A 22,894-nucleotide genomic window follows, 5' to 3' on the forward strand; every position below is an offset into this window, starting at 1 on the left:
GCATTTCTATACCGTCCATAGCTGAAGCTCTGTGGACGGTTCATAAAATAAAACTTAAAACCATGCATTTTTTAAAAAACTTCAGATTATGCAGATCTTATGAACAGGGAGCAGCTGCCCCGGGCTGTTCTCTAGAACACAGTTTGTGCTTCTTTGTGCAGTTAAACTAGGATTTGCACTTTGAGAGGCAGAGAGATTTGTGCTTCCCAAGGAGATGTGCTCTCTCAAGAACTACCTGTCCCAGAGCTCCTTGTGGATGGGGAAGCAGGAACAGACAGCCGGTGGGTGGGGCAAAGTGCCATAATAATCAAGCTCCAGAAGGGCATCTGTGTTAGACTGTTGCAGCAAAAATGAGTCTCATGACACTTAAAAACTAATATATTATGGAATAAACTTTTGTGGACTATGGTCTGCTTAGAACATAAGAAGGGCCGTGCTGGATCAGACCAAAGGCCATCATGACTAGTAGCCACTGATAGCCTCGTCCCCCATAATGTTGTCTAGTCCCCTTCTAAAGCCATCCAAGTTGGAGGCCATCACTACAGATTGTGTCCTAAGGACAAAATAAGAGCTGTGCTGGATCAGACCAAAGACTTACATAGTCCAGCATTCTGTTTGCACAGCAGCCAAGCAAATCCCCCTGGGAAGCCCACAGAAGGACATGAATACAACAGCAGCCTCCTGCCCATGTTCCCCAGCAACTGGTATGGAGAGGCATACTGCCTCCAATATCAGAGGCAATATACAGCCATCATGACTAGTGGCCATTGACAGCCCTATCCCCCATTGACTTGTTTAACCCCCTTGTAAAGCCATCCCGCTTGGTGGCCATCTACAGCTAGCTTCCCACTGCTGATACTATGCGTTGTTAACAGAGAGGCTGGACACCATGTTGGAGGTCGAAAACGAAACAAACACTTATTCGTTTCCCTACTCAGTTGTATAGGACATATTGCACGGTGCCCTTTAGAGGCCCTTGTGCTTGTACAGCGAACCCCACAATCACTACATCTTGTGGTAGAGAATTCCATAGTTTAACTATGAGCTATGTGAAGGAGGACTTCATTTTTTTCTGTCCTGGCTCTCCCACCATTCAGCTTCATGGGATGATGGTGGGTTCCAGTATTATGAGAGGGGGAGAAAAACGTATTCCTGTCCACTTTCTCCACACCAAGCGTAATTTTATACACCTTAGATGCGTGAAGTGTTACCCCAAAGGGGCAGGCACATCATGACACTGCTGGGTTTCCACAGTGGGGGCTTCCAGACGGAGGCCTCCTGGTGCTACCGATCGGAAGGAATTGTACAGCGCTTACTCTGCCTTTTCCTCCTTAACAATGCCTTTTTGTGAAAAGTAAAAAAGATGGAAGAAGTGGCAGGAAAACACAGGAAGGTAACAAATGGAAGATGTAAATAATCCCCCCCCCCAAAAAAAATTCTGTGAACAAGGTGAGACAATTGCACAATAAAAGCCTCATCTGGAAGCACCCTCCATTTTGGCTAACTCTGACATCATCCACTGCAAACATTTCCAGAGTGGGAGCCATGTTCGTTCCCAGGGCCAATGGGGGGCCAGAGCCGCTGGTAAGATTTATACAAGACCCCAAATATATGTGAATAAATGTCTGGTTCACACACAAAGAGGTGTGTGCGCACCCTCCCTCACACACACACACACACACACACACACTATACTGCCATGTTTGGGCCACGGTAGAACAGTGCCAGTGTGGCCTATGGCGAAATTTGCTGCTTGTTCACCTGCCTTCTCCAGGTGTGCCAAGAGCCAGGGGAAGGAGCGGCGAGCTCTCCTTGCCTTGCGCTCTCCTTCTGGGCCGTGGTGCAGATTGGCCCAGAGGGATTGCCCAAGGGATGAGGCACTGGTGACCGTGGCAAGGAGCAGGGGGGCCCACCCGGGGGGGGGGCCCATAAGGCATCTTGCCTTGCCCAAGCCCCCCCCCCCCAATCTTGAGCCGCTAGTGACAGGAGCAATGTGCAGGTTCTCTGCAGACCCTCAAGCTGTGCCGAGAAGACCTGTGCCCCTCCCTTCTGCACTTCCAGCGGAGCGCTTGCGTCATTTCAGCCAAGCTACAGTTCTCCGTGCTCTGGTAACACGTTTGGAATACACTGCGTTATATCTGGGGCTGCCTTTGAAAACCATCTGGAAGCTTGAGCTGCCCCCAAATAAGGCTACAAGATTGTTAATGGGAACTGATTGATAGGATCACTTTATGATCCCTGGCTGCCAGTCCGTTTCTGGGCCCAATTCAAGGTGCTGGTATCAACCTACAGAATCTTGGACAGCTTGGGGCCAGGTTACCTGAAGGATTGTCCCCTCCCATATACACCTGCCTGGACCCTAAAATCATCTTCAGAGGCCTTCTTCTGGGTGCTTCCACCACATGAAGTGAGGTGCGTGGCTACTAAAGACAGGGCTTTCCAGTGGTGGCCCCCAGTTGTCAGAGAGGCTCACCTGATGCCTATGTTGTAGTCTTTTCAGCACCAGGTGAAGACATTTTTGTTCTCCCAGACTTTTTAGTATTTCAGTTTTAAAAGTTGTGTTAGTCCATTTGAGACCTTTGAACTGCTGCTGGCTTTCACCCTAGTTTTTACTTTGGTTTTATTATGTTTTAAACTTGAAGTTTTTCTATTATGCTTTACTGTATATTTATTTTATGATTTTAAGTTTTGTTTTGTGAACCACCCAGAGAGCTTTGGCTATTGGGTGATACAGAAATTTAAAAAATTAAAAAAATAAAGGGACTCTGGACTTAATGGATAGTATCCAGTGTTAGCTCTACTTAGAGTAGACCCATTGAAATGAATGAGACAAGTTAGTCATGACTAACTCAAGTCCCATTCATTTCAATAGGTCTACTCTACATAGGACTGACACTGGATACTACCTGGTGGCCTCCTCCACCTTTCCATGGTAATGTGTATTACTTCACCTTCTTCAAAATCTGGTAAGCCAGTCTGGCTGCATTTAGAGGCCCCCTTCGCCAAAGTCCTGCCCTGATGGCACCACTGTGCGCTTCCAACATCCGCCTGACCGCTCTCCCACAACCGAATCCTCAGTAATACAGTGTATTATTGTGCAATGCTCAAGGCAAGGAAATGCATCCCAGACAAAATAGGGTGTGTGTTTTTTCCAGAAAGTTGAAAGCCATTTAAACAAGGATCACTGTTCACAGTCTGTCTGCTCATCCCACTTCTACCTCTGGCAAGCAGGTTCAGCGGGTTTTTGTATCGTATCTGAAAAGTCCTTGACCAAAGGTGACATTCAAACAAAATAATTGCCATTATTATACCCCATGGGAAGCAAAGCTTTTCTCAAATGGCTTTCGACTCCCTTAGGGCGCAATCCTATGCTTGTTTAGGCTACAACTCCCAGCATGCCCCAGCCAGCCTGGGAATTGCGTGGCTGTTTTCTGTCTAAACAAGCATAGAATTGCACCCTTAGAAAGTATTGTCCGGCTTCCCATTTCCCCCTCCAAATGGTTAAGGCGTACTGTCCAGAACTATAATCCAAGGAACGGAAAGGGCATTTTACCTCAAAGCGAATGGCTCCATTTCGGTCCACATCAAAGGCATTGAACAGGAAGTGGGCATACATGGTGGCATCTGCAAAGGTAATGGCAGAAGCAGATGGGCTACCAACGCTTGAAGAGTCTTGCTTACTCACTGTAGGGAGCCACTTCCCAGCAATGTCTTCCTCCCCTCTGACTCCGTAAGTGGTGTCCCATATTTATTGTCACAACAATGAGAATGAAAGGAAGTAGGTTAGGCTGAGCAAGGATTCGAACCCAGATCTCCCAGTCCTAGTCCAGTACACGAAGTCATATTCACACTACATCTATTTTCTTTCCAAATTCCACTGGATAATGGTCATTCCCTTGCCCCAGGGTCCCTAGGAATAGTGGTTCTGTGAGGGGGCTTAGGATACTGAGCCTTTCTACATGAGGCTTTTATTGTGCACTCGTGATCGCTCACTCACAGTAGTTTGCGGGTCCTTTACATGACGCCATCATCCTCCAGAGACTCTCCCATGATTTGCAACTGTTTTCGTGTTTTTTTCCTTAAGGGGGAAGTGTGGTATTTTTTCTGAATGGCCTCTATAACATCATAGAAATGTCATGTAACTGAGCAATTCCGCTATACCACAGTGCCACCTAGTGGTTATATAATGGAACATACAGAAAGGCAGGGAAAGAAAACCCTCAGAGGGGAAAAGAACATGTAAAGGAGCCGATCTTCATCCTGCAAAGAATCTGGAAGCAGAAGCCTCGGTAGAGGTGTGGGTTAAAAGCTTCGTGTAGAGAAGCGCATTCTGCAAAGAATTCTCTGCACCTTCACCAAATTACAGTTCCCAGGATTTTTAGTAAAAGGACAGTAAAAACAATACAAAAACACAACTTTGTAATTTAGATGTGCTCAAGTGTGCAACTGAACAACAATACAGCCATTTCAGACTAACCACCCCCAAATATTCTCCATTATGTATTTAGACTGACGTATCAAATATGCTACTTCTAAAAAGGGCATCCACTCCCACCATCCTGCAAACCATACACACATCCCACCCGAGTGTTTGAACTCCGGCATGAACTTGACAAATCCACCTTGATTCCTAAGTGCATAGCGCAGGAGGCATGGCTCAGGGTGCAGCACAGGCTGCTTTGCATGCAGATGGTCCCAATTTCCATACCCCATTTTAGCTGGCATCTTGCGTTAAAAGGATCATGGGTAGCAGGCTATGTGAAAGAGCTCTGCTGTGGGATCTGGAGAGCCTCTGCCACTCTGATCAGACCCTCCTTCCCCGACCTGGTGCCCTCCAGATGGGTTGGACTACAACTCCCATAATCTCCCAGCCAACTATGCTGACACATCTGGAGGGACCCATGTTCGGGAAGGCTGGACTAACCAACACTGATTCAAATGGCATGATGGCAGCTTCACTGGTTCATACGGAGGCTGTATGGCTACCGAACTGGCAAGGAATAGTGCTCTGTATGCGCCTTCAGGCAAGGCCTACTTTATGATGAATTGGGTTGGGGCCTCCCTCTTGGGGCAGTCCCCAAAGACAGCAAAGCCGTTCCACATTTCCCACTAAAATATATGTGTGGCAGATGGGGGATGGCATGGCACAGATGTGCACTCGGCACATGCATGTGCATGAAGTCCCACATGGTGCCATCTTGGAGGCACCACCGCCTATCCCCTACCGTCGAGGTGTCCCACAGGCCCTCGTGGAAAATCTGCTACAAGGTTCTCCTGTCATGGGCAGCCCTACCAGACAAGACAAGGTGAGAGCGTCTCCTGGAACAGCCTTTGGGCTCCATTCAGTGCAGTGGGGCAGTGGCAAATTTTAAAGTGCAGGCACCCATCATGACAGTCCCCACAGCCACGCTCCCAAGGACAGTCCAAAAATGCAGTCAGCTGTGTGGGTCCCTGTCAACAAACCAGTTCTAGCAGTCTTCATCTCCACCAGGAATTCTTAATCCATGGAGAGGCGGAGCCAGGGCTCGTAGCGTGGCACTTTCTTCAGCGCCAAGGACACTGCTGTCCTTTGTAAAGCTCATGGGTTTTAACTGCCCATTCCAGACCAGGCCGCCCCAAAATACTTTGCATTACAATAGGAAACAATATATCGTTGTTGAGAAAATCCATACCCCCACCCCAGAACTACTGTGAGAATTGCAGCTAAGCTCAGAGGGAACAGGGAAATCTGGAGGGGAGGGGGTAGATGACGTCATCAACCCTGCTACTAAAAAGTGTTGGCGCTGCGTCCCTGTGAGCGCTGGCTCCTCTGTGCCACAGATTAGGGAGAACGCAGACACCTCTGGCTCATGGACCGCAACTCACTGGGAAGTTCTGCACGCTGCAATGGCCAGGAGCTGCGTAAGGGATGCACTCCCCTTTGTTGTCAGTGGGGCTTACACGGGACAGCCTCACAGGGAAGTGCGTGCCCCAAATCAATCAGTGTGCTGGGGGAGGCTCCATGTGCCTATCCCGCCAGAGGCACCAAGAGGAGTTAGGGTGGTCCTTTTCCTTCAGGAGATAAGGATTTCTAAGCGTCAGGGCTTGGGGAGGGAAACCTCTCGCCTGGGACCAGCTGCAAATGTGAACGTTTCAGTGGCTAAAAGGGGGCCCTCAGCTCTGTGGAGGCAACAGATGAAGAACGCACCCGTCTTGGAGGGCCGTGACGTTGAACGAACCTTTGCGGTTAACGTGCACGTTTTCAGAAAAAAATGCAGACGATGTCAGCGGCAGGGGAGGGGTTGCTGATAACTATCAGGATCACGCTCAGCATGGAGGGAATTTACCTCTTTCTTTCCTCGCGGCAGCCCTAAGGGAAGCCCCTTCTCCGAACCTGGTGGCGAGTGGGGATCAGACTCCTCATGCACCTGTATGCGGATCAATGCCCACTCTCCATGGTGTCTCCGGACTGCCTCCAGTCCCGGAGGCAGTCTGCCAAGGCAGGTGCTGGGGAACATGAGCGGAAGGGTGCTGTAGTGCTCATGTGCGGTGTTCATGTGGGAACAGAAAGCTGGGCTAAGGGTGCAATCCCATGCATGCTTAGACAGAAAAAAGTCCTACACCTCCCGGCATTCCCCAGCCAGCATGCTGGGAGTTGTAGGACCTTTTTCTGTCTAAACATGCATAGGGTTGCACCCTAAATGGGCCTCTGACCTGATCCAGCACTGCTCCTCTGAGGTTCCTATGCCCTTTTCAGCCCCCAACCTTTTTATCCCTCTTCCTTTGGCGACCCTGTGTTTTGGCAAGCTCCACCAAGCGGTCCGTTCTCCGCTCCCCGCCACCCACCCCATGGACATAGCATTCCTCTTCCACAACCCTTCCCCCGGTTTCCTGGTTTTCAGGTCAATGTTTATTCTGCAACTTTTCTTCGGCCACCTTCTCTGCGGGGTCCTTGATCCTTTGCTTCTTCCCTACGACCCGGGACACCTTTTAAAAACTGTTTTGCTTTGTGAGGCTTCTGGTTTAGAATGAACTTTGGCTGTTGAGGAGCCATTGGAACACTATTGCTGTGTTCTTAATTTTTCTGCCACTCTGCTCTTTAGTTTTTATTTGCATACTGTTTTTATGGGACTCTTGATTTTGTCTTGTCATTCTTAATTTGTAAGCCTCTCTGAAGGCCTTTTTGGCAGAAGAGTACCCTAGAATTATTATTTATTTATAAATAAAGTAAACAGAAATGAACCCACTGTAAAGCTACAGTGATCCCTAGGGCCTGTGTGAGGTTTTAATCCAACCCAAACAGAAATTTCGCTTCCTTCACAAAATCTGGACTGCAAACATTTAGATGGTTTTGTTTGCTGAGTTGGCGGCACTAGGGTGGCCAGGTGTCCTTTATTTGAAGGGCGGTCTGAGGCAGTGGTGGCTGGTGGCTCTGATTGCAGTGAGGCTGTGAATCCATTCTGGGTTTCAGTCAGAACCAGACAGAACTTTAAGGAAACTATCCAAGGTACTAAACCCTATCTCCAAAATAAGTTCAGTGCCTTGGATAGCTCCTTCAGAGTTCTGGCTGGTTCTGACTGAAACCCAAAATGTATTCACAGCCCCACTGAAATCGGAGCCACCAGCCTCCGCTGGTCTGAGGACAGTTCTCCCTTTTGAACAGGCCTTCTATTTGAAGAACCGCCCAGTCCAGGTCCAATTTCAAGAGAAAGAGTCCCAAGAAGGGAGAGCAGCGGGGGCCTTAAAGTTGCCCATCCATACTTAGCACTAGGACAGCAGACTGAGTAGGCACCCAGCTCACCTGGTCACCGTCTTGCTCTTTATACCGTGAGATTAATTGTACTTCTACTTAAATTGTAGTCATTTTTTCTAAATGTGCAGGTCTCCCTATAAATCAGCATGTGCAAATTTTATGCAACTCTGCGTCCTCTTTTGTCCTCTTTTTAGTGGTTCGTGTGGCCACCCTGCAAAGAACGTTCCATGCCATCTCACTGGCGCAGCCAATCGGAGGTTCAGGCTTTATCGCCACAGGAAGACTATTACAGAGATATTGGTTTTATGACTGCTTAACCGTCATGGCTTCCTCCTCTTAAGAATTGCATTTTGCTTAGGGAGCTGAAATTGTTGGCAATTCCTAGCTCCCCCCCCCCCCGGAACTACACTTCCCAGAATTCCCTGGGGAGAAAGACTGGTTTGGCGGCCATCCTAAGTCTGCTGTGGAGATCCTCTTCTTCTTAGTGTGGGAAACCACCCAAATCGTTGCCATGTTACAGTGTCCCAGGGAGGAGGAGGCATGAGCCGATGTGGGAAGCTGCATGTATTGAGGTGGACATATGGTGCAAAATATTGGTAGGCAGGGCTGGGTTTGCATGGAATGCCATCATGGGGAAAAGCTTTGCAGTAGCGTTCACATGGGCAGGTGGTGGGGCGGGCGGGATTTTTTTTCTCACCATCTGATCCAGCCTCGGAGCTGCAGAGAAGTATCACAGACATCAACCCAAGACTCACCTCCCTGGGGGAAGAACTGGGCATAGATCAGCTTGAAGGTCTCCTCGTCCACCAGGCCGCTTGGGCATTCCTATCAAGGCAAGTCACAAGGAGGTTATACCCTGAGGCTCACCCACAGGGTGCTTGGCAACACTGGAGGCTGGTGGCTTCCATGCCAGTGGGCCAGTGAATCTGCTCCGCGTTTCATCAGTACCAGTCAGAACTCTAAAGATACCCAAGATAGCCCCTTCAGAGTTGGGGACTGAAACACGGAGCGGAATCACCGCCCTCTGGCATCAGAGCCACCAGCCTCCACTAACTGGCAATGAAAGTTCAGAGCAGAGAGCCGCACAGCCCAGCTTGGGCTGATGTTCGCTGCCCCCCCCCCCACGCCCACCAACTCCCGGCCTTGCCTCTCACTTCCTGTTTGGACCACTCATTTGAGCAAAAATATCCATGTGCCCATCCTAAAACTGATCCTGACTGTTCCATGGACTTGACTGACTGTGGGTAGCATGCTGCCCCCTCCTTCTTTGTGGCCCCCAAATCACTGTTGCTGCACCGCTGAATGGCCACCCAATTTTGGGTGGTAGTGATGGAAAAAGGTGCATTTTCGCGTTAAGACAAGGCACGCAGGAAGCGTGTGCCTGGTTTTAATGCAGAATTTTGCTGCCCTGGGGCTTCCAGGAGTGTGACTTGTATGCTCCCTGAGCACCTTGTTTTAAAGCGAAAATGTGGCTTTTTTATTTCTGCTGCACTGCTGCCGAAATTCAATTTGGCAACTGCAGCCGGGGTGGGGGTGGAAATTGGCTCCTGGACTGTCCACAGTTGCCCACCCCTGTCTTAGGGCCACTCGTAAGCTTTGCAATGACATGAGCCAGTGGTGCAATGCAGCTGCTAAAAAAGCAAATGCAATCTTGGGCTGCGTTAACAGAAGCATGGTGCCAGGTCCCGGGAAGTAATAGTTCTGCTTTATTCTGTGTTAAGTTTGGAGTCCGGTTCTGGGCATCCCATTTTAAAAAGGACACTGACAAGTTGGAGTGTGTCCAGAGAAGAGCAACCAGGATGGTGAGGGGTCAGGAAACCAAGTCCTATGAACAACGGTGGAAAGAACTGGATATGTTTGGTCTGGAGAAGCGAAGATTAAGGGGAGATGTGAGGGTGGTGTTAGAATACCTGAAAGCTGTGATGCAGTGGAGGCTGGTGGCTCTTATGACAGGGGGCGGTGAATCCGCTCAGGGTTGCAGTCAGAACCAGTCAGAACTCTAAAGGAGCTATCCAAGGTGTGAAGCACCCCCTCCCCTGCAAAGCACCTTGGATAGCTCCTTTAGAGTTCTGACTGGTTCTGACTGCAACCCGGAGCGGATTCACTGCCCCACTGACATCGGAGCCACCAGCCTCCCCTCCTGTGATGTAGAGGAGGGAGAAGACTTGTTCTCTGTTGTTCCCGAAGACAGGACTAAAACTGATAGGTAGAAATTGCAAGGAAGCAGATTTTGGATGAACGGTAGGAGAAATTTCTTAACACTGAGAGCTGTTCAGCAGTGAAATGGATTGCCTCGGGAGGTGGTGGGTTCTCCTTTGCTGGAGGTATTTAAACAGAGACTGGACAGCCACCTGTCAGGGATGCTGTGGCTGCACCCTGCATTGCAGACCCTGCATTGAGTAGGGGGTTGGACTAGATGATCTCCAAGAACCCCTCCAACTCTATAATATGCCCTCAAACTCAATAAGGCCTGATTTATACATAATGATTCAAAGACACTCCCTGCAACACTCTCCAGCTTCTACAAAGAACTGAAAGAACATTGCCTGTATACAGCAACCAGCTGCAAGACAAGAGCTGCAGGCCATGACGCATGAGACGCTCCGCCATGCGTCTTGACTTCCTCTCACCCTCTGGGGTGAGTTGCCACTTTTTGTTTTTCTGGCCCTGGTCCCTGTGCCTCAGAGAAATAAAACTGGTGGAACTTTCCCTGGCAAGCAGATGTATTTATTTATTTATCAAGTGATGGGAAAAGCTTCCATCTGCTCTATTTCTGCATGCCAGACTGCTGTTAAAGGCACTGTAAACCCATGTCTGGTTGCTGGTTTTGTCCTGGAAGTAGGATTGCCAGGTCCTGGGGACGGACAAGGGGTTGCAGGGCTTTTGCTTTTGTCTGGGGCCTCCTGAAGAAAGGGCCAAAATCTCAGGGTGAGAGGCCAGAATTTAGGGATGGTTGGATTAGCTTATTTCTGGTACATGTCAGTTTTGCATGTTCTGTACCATTTCTGCATTAATCCGCAAAATGTTTATTTTAAACTCCGCAGGAAAAGTTATTTTCAAAGATGCATTTTTGAACATATTTTCTTACAAAATACAAATTTCTAAATGTATTTGCCCTCAAAATACACATTTATCCTAGAACGCACATTTCCATATGCATTTTGGTACATTTCTTTTGAGCCAAGCACTGTATCGCAAAATTTGGAGAAGTATATCCTGACCATGAGCAATGGCGAACATGGCCTGAGGATGTCACCAAATTCTTATAGCAAGGATGATCAACCCTTCAGTGCTGGTGTGGGATTTGGAAATGGAGATGGAGAGGCCAGGCTCCAATCCCACAGGGCGTAGCTATGCGCGCATGTTGATGAAAGCAGGGTCACTGCTGAATATGGCAAGCCTGTGTTGAGTTCCTCCCCTTCCACGCATATCCTATAACATGGAGTTATGGAAATATGTGACATCGCTTCATGAAATTCCTCACCGGCATGACAGCCAATCCTGTGGAGCGGGTGCAGGGCCATGGGCCACATGATGATGTCACATCCTGCCGGACAGGGAAGGGCAATAACATGGGAACACTGATTCGGTTGCCGTCTTGTTGGTCCTCACGTCGAGGTCTCCCTAAATCAGGGGTGTTGGACCTCTTCCAGCACGAGGGCCAAATGTCATTTCAAAGATGATCTCTGGGCCACTTTCTAGTGGTGGGCAGGGCTAAAGGCAAAAAGGGAGGGGCCCCAAAGACCGCCATATTTCAGCTTGAAGCTCTTACTGCAATTCAACCTTAACTGAAGTGTGTGGGGCATGGGGGGGGGGAACCACGTAAAAGCCAGGAAACTACCAAATGTTTGGTGATCAGAGGAAAGGGCGCGACCACCTAGGGAGCTCTAGAGGGGCAGATTAGGACCCAGGCTGAGATTCGACAGCCCTGTCTGGGGCAAACCACCAGTGGAGGCTGGTGGCCCCATTGTCAGTGGGGCAGTGCATCCACTCCAGGTTTCAGTCAGAAGCAGTCAGAACTCTGAAGGAGCTCTCCAAGCCTGCATGCGTGCGTGAGGGCTAGGTGATTTGCACCTTGGAGAGCTCCTTTAGAGTCCTGACTGCTTCTGATTGAAACCCCGAGCGGATTCACCACCCCACTGACATCGGAACCACCAGCCTCCACTGCAAACCACTCCCCATGCCGAATGGGGTTATAGAATCATAGAATAGTAGGGCTGGAAGGGGCGTACAAGGCCATCGAGTCCAACCCCCTGGTCAATGCAGGAATCCAAGTCAGAGCATCCCTGACAGATGGCTGCCAGCCTCGTCTTGAATGTCTCCAGTGTGGGAGAGCCCACTACCTCCCTAGGTTGGGATTGCAGGACCAGCTTTCCAGGTTACAAAAGGCTCTCTGTGGACTTGGAATCTAGTCAGACTCTGCTCATAAAAGAGATTATTCCCTGCTGGGGTCATTTCAGTCGAATTCCTACTTAATGCATTCAGAGGAGGTGGAGTGCCAAGCGTTCTCCATTCAGTAATACTGAAGGAGTTGGAACATGAAAGAGTCGGTCTAAAAGCAAAAATGGTTGATTCATCAATCAATTCTGGGATGGTCCCCAAACAGGAGCAGAGCTGCAGTTATATCAAGAAATGGAATAAAATGAGCTGGGGCACCAGTGAACTTAGTAGCGTTTCGTTCAGTGGTAATAAAGAGCCAAGTATTACAGGAAACAACGATTCAAGAGACGTGGAACCGAATGCAAGGATGGTTTCTTGGAAGGCAGTTCATGCTAAAACTAAACCACCTGACTTCTTGGGCAGATATACACAACGACTCATCAGCTCTCTATCAGAGATCCCTCACTGCCTGCATGGAACAACAGTTCCCTGGGTCGAGAATATAACTGATCAGTAACTGGTTAAAGACAGTTTAGGTCTATCATGCAGTTGGACTATTTGGACATGGAAGAAGATTTGATATGACAATGGGTTGTATCCAATGTCAGTCCTTCTTAGAGTAGACCCACTGAAATGAATGGGACAGGTCAATCCTGACTAACTTAAATCCCCTTCATTTCATTCGATACAACCCATCATGTTGGAAATTTGTATCTCAATGGAAAGAAGAGACCTCAGACAGATAGGAAATTTGTTGGAAGAAGACAGACGGTTGTGTAACAAGGCAACATTTCAAGATGGAGAGAATTAACCAGCGGCATACCTCAAATTAGGCATTGTTTACTTGGACTTCCAAAAGGCTTTTTGACAAGGTCCCTCACCAAAGACTCCTGAGCAAACTTAACAGACATGGAATAAGAGGAGAGGTCCTCTGATGGATCAGTAACTGGTTAAAGAACAGAAAGCAGAGAGTAGGAATAAATGGTAAATTCTCCCAATGGAAGGATGTAAGCAGTGGGGTCCCACAGGGATCTGTATTGGGACCAAAGCTTTTCAACTTGTTCATAAATGATCTGGACTTAGGAATGAACAGTGGGTGCCCAAATTTGCTGATAACACCAAATTATTTAGGATAGTTAAAACAAAAAGGGATTGCAAAGTGCTCCAAAAAGATCTCTCCAAACTGGGAACATGGGCACCAAAATGGCAAATGTGGTTCAATGTAAGCAAGTGTAAAGTGATGCACATTGGGGCAAGAAATCCCAACTTCAAGTATAAGATGATGGGATCTGAGCTAGCAGTGACTGACCAAGAAAGAGGTTGTGGTGGACAGCTCTTGGGGTTGTGGTAGACAGCTCGATGAAAATGTCGACAGTGTGAGGCAGCTGTGAAAAAGGCAAATTCCATGTTAACCATAATTAGGAAAGGAATTGAAACTAAAACTGCCAAGATCCTACTCCCCTTATACAAATCTATAACGTGACCACACCTGGAATACTGTGTATAGTCCTGGTCACCGCACCTAAAAATGATATTGTACAATTGGAAAAAATGCAGAAAAGGAAAACTAAAATGCTCAAGGGGCTGGACCAATTGCCCTATGAGGAAAAGTTACAACATCTGAGACCATTTCCCTTACAAAAAAGGTGAGTAAAGGGAGACATCATAGAGGCATACAAAATTATGTATGGTGTGGAGAAAATGGATACAGACACATTTTTTCCCTCTCTCATAATACTAGAACTGAAAGGGGGTCTCCCATGAAGCTGATTGGTGGGAGATCCAGGACAGATAAAAGGAAGTCCTTCTTCACACAGGGCATAGTTAAACTATGGAATTCACTACCACAAGATGTAGTGATGGCCACCAATTTAAAAGGGGGTTGGACAAATCCCTAGAGGAAAAGACTATCAATGGCTACTAGTCCTGATGGCTATATGTTACCTCCAATATCAGAGGCAGCATGCCTATGTACAACAGTTGCTAGGGCAGTGGTACCCCACCTTTTTGGGACCAGGGACCAGTCCGTGGAAGACAATTTTTCCACAGACCGGGGGGGATGGGACCGGTCCGCAGTACGGGTGTGGGAACCCCCCTTACCTTGGGTCCGTGGGGGGGGGGAGATCCATCCCCCCTCCCCGGAATCCTCGCCGGCCTTGGCCGGCTCCGCTCTGCGGCAAGTCCGCAGAACTGCCAGCTGGTTCCAGCCAGGGGAGGACTTCCGGCCACTGGGACACAAATGGTGTCCATGTAGCGAATGCCATTTGCATTCCTGTTATTTGCAGTAATAGGCTATTACTGCAAAGAACAGGGCCGGAGCCAGCTGGCAGCTCCGCGGACTCGCCACGGAGCGGAGCCAGCCAGGGCCGGCGAGGATTCCGGGGTGGGGGGGGAGGGACGAATCACCTCCCCCCCCCCCCCCCGCGGACCCAAGGTAAGGGGGGTTCCCACACCCCTACTGCGGCCCAGTCCCGGTCAGGTACCGGTCCGCGGCCCGGGGGTTGGGGACCCCTGTGCTAGGGAACATCGGTGGGCGGGTGCTGTTGCACTCATGTCCTGCTTGTGGGTTTCCTATGGGCAGCTGGTTGCCCACTGTGTGAACAAAATGCTGGACTAGAGAGGCAGTGTGATATAGTGGTTAAAGTGTTGGACAGGGACTTGGGAGATCTGGCTTCTAGTTTCCACTCAGCCATGAAGCTCACTGGGTAACTCTGGGCCAGTCACTGACTCTCAGCCTGACCTACCACATAGGGTTGTTGTGAGGATAAAATAAGAGAGGAAGAGGATCATGTAAGCAGCCGTGGGTTCCTTGCAAGAGAAAAAACAGTGTGTGTGTGTGAGGGGGTATTTATGTATTTTTTTTTACGTAAAAAAATTTATGTAATTTTTATTACATAAAAATAATAACTAGATTGACCTTGGTCTGATCCAGCATGGCTCTTCTTAAGTTCTTATAGCTTGGATCTCCTTTACAATATTTCAGTTACCATTTGGGGCAATGAGAGTGAGGGAGGCCCGGGAGAAAGCTGCTGATGACCAAAATTTAGGAAGCTTCACAGATACAAATGAAGATGGGCTGGAGGAATAATAGGACGCCATTGAAAGTTTAAGATCATGACACCTGGGGACTGACACAGCTTTACAAAGACACAGTAGATCTCCACCACTCTCTCCTTGCAAAGAAATCTGACCCTGTACTGAGGGCCCCCCAAATTTCTTGCTGCCTGGGGATGTCTGGAGTACAGAAAATGTCTGGTTGGCTCTAAGAAGATGGTAAAACGGGGGCTCTGTGGGTGAGAGGCTCCCGTGTCCAAGGACTGGATGAGTTGTCTGCTCTGGATGGGGTTATGCTTCCCCTGAAGGAGCAGGTGCGAAGTCTGGCAGTGCTAATTTATCCAGCACTGTCAATGTTCAATGGCTAGGAGTGCCTTCTATCAGCTTCGGCGGGTAAGACAATTACAGCAATACCTAGACAGGATAGCTTGACCATGTGGCAACCTCAAAACTGGCTTGCTGCAACGTGCTTTATGTAAGGCTGCCCTTCAGGCTGGTCTGGAAGCTGCGGTGGGTGCAGAAGGCTGCATCCAGATTGGTAACGGGAGCAGGTATTACCAGCATATTACACGTGCACTGAGGAAACTCCCCTGGCTGCCTATATGCTGCTAAGCCATGTTTGAGGTTTTCATATGTCTTGACAAAGCCCTAAACAACTCACGACCAGGAGACTTAAGAGATCCCCTGATCCCCTCCTGGCCTGCTCAGTTGCTGCACCCATCAAGAGACACCCTCCAAGTGGTACCAACATTTCAGAGGTCCAGTTCATCACAGCTCAGAATAGGCCCTTTAGTATTGTGGCACCCACTCACTGCAACTCCCAGCCACAACAAATTAGGCAGCCTGCTGAAAACACACCTTTTCCCACAGGCATTCCCAAGAAGGAGATGATCTTGTCCTCTGGATGAAGACCTGTTTTTATACATCGCTTAGAGATTTCTTGACTGTAAGGGATTCATAAATATTGTCAATAAATAAATAAGCAGGCAGAAGTGTCCCACTCACGCTCTTGAAGCCTCTGTAGAGGGACTGAAGTTCCTTCTTGGTGAATTTGGTCAGAAGCTGGAGTTGATCCAGCCGTTCTGGCTGATGCCGGATGGCCGAAAGCTCCAACTCACTGTCGCTGCTGTCTGCAAAAAGGAGAGATAGAAAGAGAGATCTTGCAGCTGCTCTTCCAGGCTGCCCCTAGAGGTCTCACCCTACAAGTGAGAATGCCCACTTGTAGGTAGGGATGGACGAAAGGGACTTACCTTGTCCCGCAGCTTGCTTCGCGGTGGGGGTGAGGCGCTTCAGTTCTCCCCCCGAAGTTCAGGCGAGGGGGGGAGGCGCCTCGCCTCACCCGGCCGAAATTCAGGCCGGGGGGGGGAGGCGCCCCATCCGTCGCCGGCGAAATTCAGGCCGGGGAGGAGCGCCCCGTCTCCCTGGCCGCGAAAAAAAAAGTAAAAAACACACACACACACACCCCCGTGATAGGCTACGTAATGATTTGCGTAGCCTATCACGGCTAGATTTCCAAAGTCAGCCGTGACAGGCTACATGACGATTTACGTAGCCTGTCACGGCTGACTTTGGAAATCTAACCGTGATAGGCTACGTAAATCGTCACGTAGCCTATCACGGGTGTGTGTTTTGTTTTGTTTTTTACTTTTTTATTTTGTAATGGCAGCGGCGGCAGCCAGTCGGGAGACCGGCCCCCGCCCCCGCCGAAACGCTGCTGGGACCCGCCGCCGAGAGGGACATTTGGCCACGGTAAGTCCCATCCCGGGGGGGGCGGGGGGCCGGCAGAGAATTTCCCCAACACTTTCGGGGGGCCGAATGCATCGGCACTCGGCCTCCTGAAGATTCGTGGAGAAATTCTCCGCCATCCCTACTTGTAGGGTGAGCGGCCTGTTCAACTGACCATTGGTCAAATATTTTCAATTGACCACTTTTTATTTGACAATGTTTGACCACAGTTTAGTAGTCTCATTTAGACTACTCAGTGTGCTCTATGTGGGGCTGACCTTGAAGAAAGTTTGGAAACTGCGGCTGGTACAAACTGCTACAGCCAGATTGCTTCCTTGTGCACATTATAGGCCATATTACACTGGTCTTACATCCGTTGCAGGGGCTTTGAATTTATTTTGAAGCCCAATTCAAGATGATGGCTCTCTCCTAGAAAGCTCTACACAGCTTGGGGCCAGGACATCTCAAAGGCTGCCTCCCCTGGATGTACCTGCCCATAGTTTACAATCTTTGTCCAAAGCTCTCTAACCTCCGAAGGAAGGTAGGAACCTGGGAAAGGGCCTTTTCTGTGGCAGCACCCTTATTATGGAACTTTTGCCCTAGTGTGGTTAGATGAGCTTTGCTGTTGTTCCGTTCAGCATTTGATGGGTTTTAATATAGGGTTAATACCTGGTTTTACTCTTCTGGAGGTTTTATTGTTCTGTATTATGTATTTATTTATAAGATTTTTCACCTGCCTTTCAGGGTGAGCTGCCTTCCCAAGGCGGCTTGACAATATACTACAAAAACATGAACATACAAATGACAATTCAACACACACACAAAACATCCTTGTTATTGTTTAACTTGTTTAAATATTTGCATTGTATACTACCTTGGGAGTGTTAGAAAAAGACTGTCCTCTTATTCTTTGACTGTCAGCTCTTTGCTGGACCTTTGAGCTATTAGCCATAACTATTGAGCCCACCGGGCACACATGTCCAGTGGCAGTGTACATCTGCTAAAAAGGGAAGTCGTAAAACATGGTTAAGACAGTCACATAAGCATAATCACAAAAATAAACATGCCGACATTATCTCATTGTACATCTGCAGGTCACGCTTCTGCTGTGTCAGCTAGTAGCTTAGTCGGTTAAAATGTCTTATCACTAGCAAAAATGTATAGGGGGCGGAAGTATAAAAAGACTTATGCATGCTTAGCTCGGGGTCCAGACTGCTCTGTACCCGTTTTGCAAAATGACTAATAAAATAGTGTTGGATCCACTGCTGCCTGCCTGGCATCCATTCTTTCAACCGAAAGCAAGAACTTTTTATCTAACAATTTGGTGCCGTGACTCGGATCCTGCTTCGGGGCGTGTCCCCTTCGCGCTGAACCGAAGGGCCGCGGAGAAGTGGCCACAGGCGGTTGTTTTACACTGCTTTCTCCTCACATCGGCGGCGGCGAAGGCGCTTGGGGACCAACGCCAGAGGAAGAGGGAGACATGATCACTCCTTTTAGGCACCGGCAGTGAATCAATAAAGCAGCTGGACGCAGCTGCGGGTGGGACAGAAGAGGCTTTTGGGTAAGTGAAACAGCTTACATTAGGGGATAAACGCGGGACGGTGGTGTGTTTGTGATTGTGTGAGACGCCTACGGGCGAAGCGAGTGAGGAGCCCCGATCTGCATTTCCCTACCCCGGCGACGGGCTGGGTCAGAGGAGGGCGAAGCGCAAGATTTGTTGATTGAAATTCCCACCGTCATGGGCGGTTCCCAGTCCAAGCCTGCAGAGAAGTCCCATACGCCCTTGGAGTGTTGTTTGCGCAATTGGTCACATTTTAAGCAGGATTATGGAACTAAGATGACAAAGGATCGCCTTGTCCTTTTTTGCACCCGGGAATGGCCAATATTAGAGCCCAAATGGCCACCCGAGGGGTCTTTTGACCCAACCTTGGTATCTGATGTGCGAATAACAGTAACACAGAGGGGAAGTTGGGACCAGTTCCCTTATATTGATTCATGGGCAACTTGTGTGTCCCTTGGTGGCAGACCCGCTCCGTGGGTTGTTGAGTGCATGTCCCTGGCCCTTCCCATGGTGGTCAAAAGGAAACCACCAAAAGAGGGACCACCTAGGGTCGTGGCCACGGCACCGGAGGACCCATTGCTTCCTCCTCCCTATGGGACAGCTGTCGCAGGGCGACCACGCCCGTTGCAACCACCACCTTCTCCTGAGGGGCCCTCCCGGCGGCTAGATGCCCCCGAGGACCCCTTTCATGAAATAGTACCAGAGGACCCCACCCCTCTAGTTGAACACCGGGACACTTTCCAAGATCGTCTGCATTCCCTGAAGGAAAAATTGGAGGTCTTACAAAGAGAAGCAAAAGGGGGACCTAACTATAACTTGCGAAAGGACCCCCAACCACCGGTGAAGTTCACCTTCCCCATCAGAGAAGTCCCTGACCCTACCGCCCAACATCCTCAAGGGACGATGTTTGTCTATGTCCCATTCACGACATCTGATTTGTATAATTGGAAACAATTTAACCCCTCCTTTGAAGAGGATCCCGGCCCACTCCTGTCTCTGATGGAGAATGTGAGGCTCACTCACAACCCCACATGGGACGATACACAACTGCTGTTAAACACCTGTTTCCTCAGCCAAAAGCCAACCATCCTTGCGGGGGCACAAGCCAAGTATAGGGAGGAAAATCCCCAGGCAACTGAAGAGGAGACGGTGGAGGTTCTGCCCACAGGGCGACCCAATTGGGGGGTGGCCACAGCGGCACATAGACGCTTACATGCTGACTATTTTCGGCTCATTTTAGCAGGCATGAAGCAAGCCGCGAGAATGGCCCCCAATTTGCAAAAAGTCCTGACTCTAAAGCAAGACAAAAACGAACCTCCTGCCATGTTCCTCCAAAGGCTGAGGGAAGCCTTCGCTAAATATACTGACATTGACTTGAATGATCCAAGTAATTTAAGGATCCTCACGACTCAGTTCGTGGGAAATAGCTGCCAAGACATCAGAAAGAAGTTGCAAAAGGTTGAAGGAGGGTTGGCAGCTGACCTAGGAGTTTTAGTTGAGGTAGCTCAAAAGGTTTATGAGAGGCGAGAAGAAAAAGAAGGAAAAGAAAAAGACAAGAGGCAGGCAAAGCTCCTTGCTGCGGTTCTTAGACCCGACAAAGGGGGAGCTAAGAAGGGAGGAAAAGGGGGAAGGAAGGGATCTCCCCTGGGGAAAGATCAATGTGCCTTCTGTAAGAAAATGGGGCACTGGAAGCGTGATTGTGAGGCTTTGAAGCAGAAAGAGAGAGAGGAGAAGATGGGAGGAGTGGAGAGAGTTTTGTACGAACAAGAAAGAGACTAGGACAGACCGGGGCCCGGCCCCCTCTTAGCCATCTCTGAGGCAAGACGGGACCCCATGGTCAAAATAAAGGTTGGGGGCCGCTCCTACAAAGCCCTTGTAGACACAGGGGCTGCCCTGTCCATCCTCCCCCTCAGCGAGCCCCCAACGGGAAGTGGGGGGTTCACCACCATAATGGGGGGCAAAGGAAGGGCAACCCGAGTGCCTCTCTCTCGTCCCCTGTTCACCAAGGTTGGGAAAGCACACCTAGAACATGCATTTGTCTGTACCCCCTCCTATCCGGTGGCATTGCTAGGAAGGGACTTATTGACTCAACTCCAAATTGAGATTGCCTTTACCCCTGACGGAAGGATGGAGGTACGGCTCCCTAAACAGCAGAGTAGTAACTACCAAATGGCCCTTTTGAAGGTTGCAGAAGAACCCACCTCAGAAGCCAACGAGGACTGGGGCTTAATAGAAAACAGAATCAACCCTCTAGCTAGGGCCAGGATTGGAGGGGCCTCTCGTGCCAAGTCGGCAGCGCCATACAAAATTCCCCTCAAGGAGGGAGCAAGGCCTGTTCATGTGAAACAGTATCCCCTTTCCCGCCAAGGAAAGGAGGGCCTACAATCAGTAATAACGAAGCTCCGAGAAGAAGGCCGGCTCACCGAGATAATGTCCCCCTATAACACGCCCATCCTCGCTGTGTCCAAAGGGGGGGGCAAGGGGTATCGCTTGGTGCAAGACCTCCGCCTGATTAATCAGCAGATCGAGGCCCCCCATCCTGTGGTCCCTAATCCACACACCCTCCTTGTAGGAATTCCAGAAGAGCACGCCTGGTTCACTGTCATAGACCTAAAAGACGCCTTTTTCAGCATCCCCCTCCACCCTGATTCAAGGCCTTTGTTCACCTTTGAATGGGAGAGCCTAGAGGGAGGGTCAAAGGTTCAATTAACATGGACAGTAATCCCTCAGGGGCTCAATCTCTCACCGGTCGTCTTTGGCCAGCAGCTCCAAAAGGACCTCAAACCCTGGGTCCAGCAGCACTTAGGGGTGCATCTCCTCCAGTATTGTGACGACCTCCTGATTTCAGCCAAGGCCAAGAATACGTGCCTAAGTGGGACGGTTTCCCTCCTCAACCATCTAGCGGGGGGAGGTTATAAAGTGTCAAAGGAAAAAGTACAGTTGGCCCAACCAACTGTAAAATTCCTAGGCTACCACTTAACTAAAGGGACTCGGAGCCTAGGGCAAGAAAGAGTCGAAGTCATCCGTGACACTCCTGTCCCTAAGTCCCCCCGCGAATTAAGGGCATACCTGGGGTTGACCGGATTCTGCCGACTATGGATAGCAAACTATGGAGAAATGGCATGGCCGCTGTATGAGGCGCTGCAAAAAGATAGATTGGATAAATGGAAATGGACTAAGGAAATGAATAAGTCTTTCCTCAGTCTTAAAGCTGCCCTTGTGTCACCGCCCGCCCTGGCCTTACCAAATCCCAGCCGGCCATTTAGACTTTATGTGCATGAAAATAAGGGCATAGCTTCAGGAGTGCTTTGCCAGTGAAAAGGGCCCTCTTGGAGACCAGTGGGATATTATTCCAAGGTCCTAGATGTCGTAGCACGAGGATGGCCAAGTTGCTTGAGGGCAGTGGCAGCAACAGCTCTGATCTGCACCGAGGCCGAGAAGATGACAATTGGAGGACCCACTGAAGTCTGGGTGCCACATGGAGTGCCACAAATTTTAAGATCAGGAGGAGGAAGCAAATTTCTCAACCCGGCCCGGCATTCCCGATATGAAATAGGTTTACTAACAAACGAAAACCTCACTTTTAAGGGTTGCTCTAGCTTTAATATCGCCACACTGCTGCCAACATTACTGGGCACAAATGGATCGGGACTCCCAGATCATGACTGCCTTGAAGTACTGGACCTAGACACTAAAGGTTGACCAGACCTTGAGGATGAACCAATAGAGGGAGCCGAAGATCTGTTTGTAGATGGGTCTAGCTATATGCTGGATGGAAGGTGCTATACAGGAGCGGCTGTCGTTACCCTAGACGAGAGTGTGCACGAGTAAAGACTGCCTCCTCATTTCTCCGCCCAATCCGCTGAACTGGTAGCCCTGACAAGAGCCCTGCAAGCCAGCAAGGGAAAGCGAGTAAATATTTATACCGATAGCAAAAACGCCTTTGCCGTTGTGCATGCTCATGGGCAACTGTGGAAGGAGAGGGGATTCCTTACAGCAAACGGATCTCCACTGGCTAATGGCGGCCTAATAGTGGATCTTCTGGATGCCCTCCAGCTGCCCTCACAAGTGGCTGTTGTCCACATCCGAGCCCATGGGAAAGAAAAAGAAAAAAAAATGGAGACGGGGAAACCAGAAGGCAGATGAAGCCGCAAAAAGAGCAGCCGGAGAGGGAATCCAAGGAACATTCCTCATCTTACCCAAAAGAAAAGAGCGCCCCACATACTCCCCTGGTGAGTTGCAGATGGCACAAGAACACGGAATAAGTCCCTGCGACGACGGATGGATCCAGATGACGGATGGAAGACTGCTTCTTCCACAGACCCTGCAGAGGGCTGTTCTAGAACAAGTCCACCATTCTCTTGGACACCCTGGTGCATCAGCCATGATTGACTATTGCAAGAGGCTGTTTGTTTCCCCTGGCTTAACTGTACGCACCCACC

General features: G+C 49.5%; 1 protein-coding gene across 3 annotated transcripts in view; it reads right to left on the reverse strand.

Moving 5' to 3' along the window:
• The window catches only part of KCNIP3 (potassium voltage-gated channel interacting protein 3), a 135,436-nt gene that overhangs the window by 9,939 nt on the left and 102,603 nt on the right, over window positions 1–22,894 (reverse strand). For all 3 annotated transcript variants that reach the window (XM_084804178.1, XM_084804180.1, XM_084804181.1), the window contains 3 exons: window positions 16,172–16,296; window positions 8,488–8,557; window positions 3,554–3,624 (listed from right to left, as the gene is read on the reverse strand). In XM_084804178.1, the coding sequence (XP_084660304.1) occupies window positions 3,554–3,624; window positions 8,488–8,557; window positions 16,172–16,296 (266 nt within the window). The remainder of the gene's footprint in view (window positions 1–3,553; window positions 3,625–8,487; window positions 8,558–16,171; window positions 16,297–22,894) is intronic.

Source organism: Heloderma suspectum, chromosome 6 (genome assembly GCF_057233095.1).
Source record: "Heloderma suspectum isolate Gila_16-S chromosome 6, 16-S_ref, whole genome shotgun sequence".
Taxonomy (NCBI): domain Eukaryota; kingdom Metazoa; phylum Chordata; class Lepidosauria; order Squamata; family Helodermatidae; genus Heloderma; species Heloderma suspectum.